Source organism: Egretta garzetta, unplaced genomic scaffold (genome assembly GCF_000687185.1).
Source record: "Egretta garzetta isolate BGI_Z169 unplaced genomic scaffold, ASM68718v1 scaffold56, whole genome shotgun sequence".
NCBI classification, from domain to species: domain Eukaryota; kingdom Metazoa; phylum Chordata; class Aves; order Pelecaniformes; family Ardeidae; genus Egretta; species Egretta garzetta.
The window spans coordinates 1,282,163-1,289,599 of NW_009260182.1; the positions used below are offsets into that span (position 1 = coordinate 1,282,163).

The 7,437-nt window shown below is 40.0% G+C and overlaps 1 protein-coding gene across 1 annotated transcript; it reads right to left on the reverse strand.

The window, feature by feature from the left end:
• Window positions 1–3,401: 3,401 nt before the first annotated feature.
• Window positions 3,402–7,434, reverse strand: EXOSC3 (exosome component 3; the record flags this gene model as incomplete). Its single annotated transcript, XM_035897391.1, has 3 exons — window positions 3,402–4,669; window positions 6,121–6,272; window positions 7,213–7,434. Coding segments are annotated over 3 exons (576 nt in total), but the record flags the coding sequence as incomplete, so codon positions are not given.
• Window positions 7,435–7,437: the final 3 nt, after the last annotated feature.

Genomic DNA, 7,437 nt, shown 5'->3' on the forward strand with positions numbered 1-7,437 from the left:
GTCATTTTGACAGAACTTGGCTAGGAATCAAATACACATGCCAGCAAACCTCAGTTGCAACTTCTGGTGGTAAGGTGGTAATGAGTAGCTGGGCACCATAAACTTCTAGTCATAGCCTTAGAGTTAAGCTCTTAACCCTCTCATCACATTGAACTATTTGTCTAAGCAACTTTCTTCTGCCAGAGCAAAATAAATGTTTTACCATCACACTTAGTTTCACCACTGCATATCTGTACTTTCTGTTAGCATTTATTCTTGGTCCTTCTACAACACATCAACCTCAGAAGGGCCACAGACATATTTCATCTTTTCAATGTATGATTTCCATTTAATTCTTTGTGAACTTTCTTTTTAAGGGGTTGTGCTCATCTCTGCGAATATGGCCTCTGTCCATGTTGACATCTACAATCTTGACTTCCTAACTTTCATCCCAAGAACTTGAAAGAAAAGCAATATAATAAAGCACCCAATGAACAATCACAGAGTATCTGAAATGAACAACTCTAAACAATTACATTATCATGCAGATAAACACAACAAAGACACTCCGCTAAGCAAGGTACATTTCAAGCCCACAGCATCACTTCTGTAAGTTCCATTTCGAGTTCCATTTCCTGTGTTTATGTGCCTTTAATGGGAATGTGAAAGACTTCCTGTAACATTTCCAGCAGAACACGTAATTAACTCATGATCCGCCTTTCTTCCTAGAACCAAGTTATATTCTGTGTCACTCTTTCTGGTGATACGGGTTTAGTCACCAAGCCAGAACTAAAAGTTTACAGAGGTATCATATAGATTTTGCCTGAATATTTTGTTCATTAGAGAAAGCTTGTCATAGCCAGTAATTGGTTTAAGGAAAGCAGTTTTCTCCAAGTAAAAAAACCCAACAAAACAAAACACCAATACTGCCTTCTTTCAGCAACGTGTTTACATATATTCACTTTCAAGCATTTTTCCCCACACCCACTCTGCTCACATCCAATGTCATTTTTGCCACTGCATAAATTGTCAAACCAACTTTTGTAGTACATACTTAAAATGGTTGTGTAGGGGGTAAAACTCAAATACCTTGTGGGTACACCATTTTGTTAAATGAAAAACAAGCATAATTTTTAATGCATTTTGTTTCCTGCTCTTTAGCTAAGGTTATATTTGGGTAATAAGCAGTTGACTGACAGAATAACAGGTGGTGTGAAATAGGGCACTGATGATGTCAAAAACTTTCAAGGTCACCATTTGCTGTTCTGCACCACCAAACAAGCATTTTTAAATGGAGCACTGTTCATGTACCTTGCAGGTTAGGCCTAAAACTCCGAATTTCGGGAGGGAAGGGAGGTTGCTTAGACAGGTAAAAGGGGGAGTGGTAAGGCTAATTGCATTTCAAGCCACAACTCTTCAGGAAACAATCCACGTCATTTCCCATTCCTGTGGTTTTACTAGTATGATCCAAGAACATTCATAGAAAACAAAGTTAGCACCCTGAGATGATTTGGCAAGTACTTTTCTGCTTATGCCAGCTATTGTTCCAGACAACCTGCAGGGGCTCTGGTTAGCTAAAGCTGAAAAAACACTAGAGAAGAGCAGAAATAGTGAAATCCTTCTTAAATTACAGCCTTTCACATGTAGCAATAGATTTTAGGCCTAAAGGTTTGACAGGATGTGAATGAAAGTCACTTCAGCTGGGAGAAGACAGGTGAAAAAAGACAACTAAAGAACTAACAATCCACATAAGCAATAACCCTAAACGCAAAATAAGGAGGCCAGTGAAATCCAGAAAGAATTCAGAATTGCAGCCATTAGACTCTTATGGAAGCCATTAGAGTTGTGTTTTTATTGAATTGGGAAAGCCCTAGGTAAGCATATTAAAGATGAGTCAGAGGATTGGCTCTGAACTGAAGCATTTTCTAAATGAGAAAGATGCCAAAGAAAACCGTATCACCAAATACCACAGGCTGGCTGAATTTCGGATGAAACACAGAATAAATAGGAAGAATTTTGTTTCCACTTGGAATTAAGAAGGTATTCAGGCTTAGTCTAATTAGTCCATTTTTTGTAATTTAACTATTGCTATCAAACTAATCAGCTTATTAAGAACAACAAAACATCATTGATCTAAGTAACTGCTTAGACAGCTCCCATGCAGCTCATTGGGTACCTACAGTCAAACTTTTCTCCTACAGGAAGCAGGTATTGGTAATTCCCCTTCCATTACTCCAGGATTCTCCTCCTCCCTCAAAAGAACAGTAGCAAACTATCCACATACTAAAACAGACTGACAGCTTACCCTTCCTAGGACAGCATTTACCTCCATGTGCATAGGTTTGGGTTTAGGAAGGGCAGATCCCACTTGACTGACCTGATCTCCTTCTATGACAAGGTGACACACTTAAGGGATGAGGGAAAGGCTGTGGATGTGGTGTACCTGAACTTTAGCAAAGCCTTTGACACAGTTTCCCCACAGCATTCTGCTTGAGAAACCAGCTGCCCGTTGCCTGGACAGGTATACTCTTTGCTGGGTAAAAAACTGGCTGGATGGCTGGGACCAAAGAGTTGTTGTGAATGGAGCTAAATCCATTTGGAAGGCAGTCACAAGTGGTACTCCCCACGGCTCAGTGTTGGGGCCAGTTCTGTTTAACACCTTCATCAACAACTTGGACATGGGGATCGAGTGCACCCTCAGCAAGTTTGCATGACACTAAGCTGGGTGGAAGTGTTGCTCTTCTTGAGGGTAGGGTCTAGAACAGGATCTGGACAGGCTGGATTGATGGGCTCTGGCCAACTGCATGAGGTTCAACAAAGCCAAGTGCCAGGTCCTGCACTTTAATCACAACCCCATGCAACACTACAGGCTTGGGGATGAGTGGCTGGAAAACTGCTTCACAGAAAGGGATCTGGGGGTACTGGTCAACAGCCAACTAAGTATGAGCCAGCAGTGTGCCCAGGTGGCCAAGAGGGCCAACGGCATCCTGGCTTGTATCAGAAATAGTGTGGCCAGCAGGAGTACAGAAGTGATCCTTCCCCTGTACTCAGCGCTGGTGAGACCACACCTTGAATACTGGGTTCAGTTTTGGGCCCCTCACTAAAAGGAATTCGAGATGCTGGAATGTGTCCAGAAAAGGGCAACGAAGCTGGTGAAGGGTCTGGAACACAAGTCTCATGAGGAGAGACTGAGGGAACTGGGCTTATTTAGCCTGGAGAAGAGGAGACTGAGGGGAGACCTCATTGCTGTCTACAACTACCTGAAAGGAGGTTGTAGCAAGGTGGGTGTTGGTCTCTTCTCCCAGGTAAGAAAGGATAGGACAAGAAGAAATGGCCTCAAGTTGCACCAGGGGATGTTTAGATTGAGTATTAGGAAAAATTTCTTCACTGAAAGAGTTACCAGACACTGGAACAGGCTACCCAGGGATGTGGTTGAGTCCCCATTCCTGGAGATATTTAAAAGATGGGTGGATGAGGTGCTTAGTGATCTGGTTTAGTAGTGAACAGGTACAGTTGGACTCAATGATCTTAAAGGTCTTCTGCAACCAAATGATTCTATGTGAGGAACTACTACACAATGAAGCCTAATACATCCTTTTTCAGAAATGCTGATTTTGTTAAACATGAAACAAAGCTGTATGGAATCTTCATGCTGTAACAAAACAAAGTAAGTCTACAAGGTCTAGAATTACGAAATATGTGGCTGTTGCTGCTTTACCTAATCTCTAGTTAAAAAGCACTTACGAAAAAGTTGCAAGTGACTTCAGATAGCATTGCTGTTAAGTGTATTTTTTTTACCTCCAGTGAGCCATTAAGCCTCCTGAAGGTTCATACTGAAATTGCATCCTAATCACTATTTCCTTAAGACTACTAGCCAGGTTATCTTTTAGGGAAAAGTAGTAAGGTCACTGTGACCATATGTTCAGTCTTATCTGATCATCTGCCTTAACCACCCTATGATTATTTAATGCTACACCATGTAATTTTTTTTCTGGTATTCTCCACCAGTGTTTCTATCCCCAAATTTGGTGAAGTATTAAATAATCACTTCTTGTCACTGTGTAATTAGAGCACCTGACCAGAATGAATGACTGGTAGAAAACCTTCTGCTACCCCAAGCAAACATGTATTGCTTGAAATGTTAATATTGACAAAAAACCCAAATATATGCAGTTTACAAACTGACCATTTTCTTACAAAAGACTTCCTTAGACCTCAAAACTCAGAGCTAATGGAAGCTTTTAAAGACTGTCTCCACATAAGTCAGAAAATCCATAAACATAAACAGGGTTTCATTATCATAAAAGCAAGTAAAAACCAAAGTTCCTAAGCAAGACAGAACAAGCTGAGTGGATAAAGAAGGGAGCTGAAGAATAACACAAAAGTCTAGTACTTAATTTAAAAAAAGGCTTTTAATATAAATCTGAATGCAAAAATAACCAAAACACCCTACAGTCATCTCAACCAAATCCTCAAGGTTCTCTCTTATCAATTCCCTGACAATTTGGCAAGTGCTTGTTTTCTCTGTTCTGCAGTCATATACTCACAGGCTTCCAAAATATTTACTATAATTAAAGTCTGTTGAACTGTTTTAGCTTTTACCCATATTCTTCCATTCATTCCCAGCACCAGCTCAAATGGGTACAATTGTGACAACTCCTGAATTATTTCACATTTGGGAGCCAAGAGTCTGCAAACAAGATTAAAAAAAGTCAGAGGAAGAAGTGCTCACATTTGATAGACACCACATTATTATCAATCAATAACTACGCTGCAGTACTTGGCACTACATGAGCTATTAAAGCAGCACCAAAAGGTAAGATGATCAAGTTGCATATGCATCTAAAATAGCAATATAAGGTCAGATTTTTAATCCTCCTCTCATATTAAATACATGCACCTAATAAATAACATCACTTGTGAATTTGCTTTTTCTTATTAGATTCAGAAGCAATACCTGACAAATTTAAAGTGAATTGGTAATTTATAACAATTCTATCATTTAAAAAATTCTAAAACTACACCGTTTGACAAAGTGACATGTTTAAAGTGCTGCTATTTATAAATTTGACACCAGAGTTGAAGACGTGTCTTTCAAAACATGACTTGCCTTCTCCTTTAGGAGACAATATTAACAGCAGTAAACAGAACATTTTGGTTTTATTAGGTGACAGCATACTGAAAAATAGAAATGTTGTAATACATCTAAGATTAAATCAAGCTTCAAAAGCTTTCTCAAAGAAGCAAACATATCAGAATTCAGCAGTTTACTTGTACTGTTACTTCTTTACTTGCACACAGACAAAGTTTGGAAGAGAAGCAGAATAGCTGCGACATATTTTGTATCAGTTCAGACTGACTTCTGATGGGACATATAAACCAGACAAATCATTACTTAAAAAGCCCAGGTATGAAATAGCTGCTCTGCATCTCCAGATTGCTTTTCCAAAGAATGACAAAACCAAACAAAAAAACCCTACCCAAAAGCAATAAAGCTTAACTATCATTTATCTGTATAAGCTGGTATTCTTTGATAGTCACAAGTCTTCTATTTACATCAGCATAAGTAAGTCCAAAGTTCACAATACATTTAAAAGCTTATGGAACTGTTCCTGGATTAACATGTCAGTTTTTAATGAAAATCTCACAAATTTTCTATCTGTACTCTTATTTCAATGCAACTTATTTTTCTTTGGAAGCCAGAAAATAATGTATTGGTATGGAAAGGCCCCTTTAATCAGCTGCCAGCCAATTTTACATCCACCACTACCTCATTAAGCAGAAAAAGGAGAGTAAGCATTTCCAAGTTTTAAACTCCAAAGTAGTAGATACATACCTGAAATCTCAGCTTGAATGTTTGTTTTCCCCAGGTCAATGGTTTTATTTTCTGTACAGCCTTGGCAACCACATCACATTTATTAAACAGGTCACACAACACCATAAACAAGAGCAGCTAAATCTCTTAAGGGGGGAAATACTCCTTCTAGGTCAATATCCATACTCTATTCAGTAAAACCAGTACAAATGCACTAAACCAATCATACACTGATTATGAAATTGCCAGCACTGCTCAGAGGAAACAGTGCAAATCCTACCCGCCATATTACATGAGAGTGACTACTTACTTTCCTTAATACTTACTTTCTTATCAGACCTAAGGAAACTTTAAAGAGGAAGCCATCTTGTCCAATTATTCCCATTCCACTTGATCTTCCACTGCTGTCAATACAGACCATCTCTGGTTCCATGTCTTTATTTGCTACAAGGAACTGACCATAAATAAGATCTCCCACCTAAACAAAGCAGTGTCAAAAAGCAAAAGTATTAGAGAAGATCATACTGTAGAGAAGATCATGTATAAGAAATACTCAGTTGGTAAAGGCCCTCCCATGAGACCACAATATAGTTTTAAAATATTGAAGACAGAAAAATAGACTGGTATAATAGGAATTTTCTCTTCTTCCAAAGGAAACATTCTCTAGGAACAATTATATCAATAGTAGAATTTGAAAGGTAAAAAAGTACAGAATTTTATTATTTCAGGATAAATTTCAGCATAGAAATGTATTCATCTTATTTTTTGCATTCCAAACAGTAGTTCTTCTCTCTTCATACTGGAAGGGTATTAAAAGTCTAAGCAACCTGCTCTTGTAGCCATTTATCAGGACAACAACAAAAAACCCCACACTAACCCATTTTGTTTCTCTTTACAGTCCATTTTTACATTCTGGTGATGGCGTTTCAGTTCAGTGCAGAAGCTGTGGCATGTATGTGCCATACAGCTGTTTGTAAGTGTTATTAAAAAAACAACTGTTTCCTACCAATATCAGATAGCGTAAAAGCTTGTTTTAAAACCTTAGCTTCAGCCAACTGTTTCCTACCAATATCAGCGTAAAAGCTTGTTTTAAAACCTTAGCTTCAGAGTGCCCCCCTGGATGCACATTTCCTGTGAACTGCACCTCCCGCTGGCAGTATTACAGGGATGTTAAAAGGTACGGAGCCGAAACGCCTGCCGTCTGACAGACCCCAAACTGCACATGTTCTCCTAAGAAGCCTCAGAGAGCCCACAGCCTAATTCTGCAAAAGGAGGGCCACAGCAAAATCCCTGCACATAAACCCACGCTCCTCTCACGTGCGACTTGTACCTCTTGCTAAGACAGACTGCCAAAACGTGACAGAAGCGCCACCACACGACGTGGCTAAAGCCTTACTTCCAATAAACACAGCCAGTACCTGCACATTCGGCCTGTTCCTCTTCGTGGCTCCTTCAAAGGCCAAGTAGGACAGCGACGCCTGCTCGCTCCCCCCGACGTCCAGCTTAAAGACGTCCCCCGCTTTGGCCGTCACTATTCCTATGACGTGGTCGCCCTTGACGGGAACGTACTGCAAGGGGGGACGGTGGGCCGACAGCCCAGTTAGGAGGGGACAGGTCGGGGCTGCCCCTGCCCGGCCACCCGC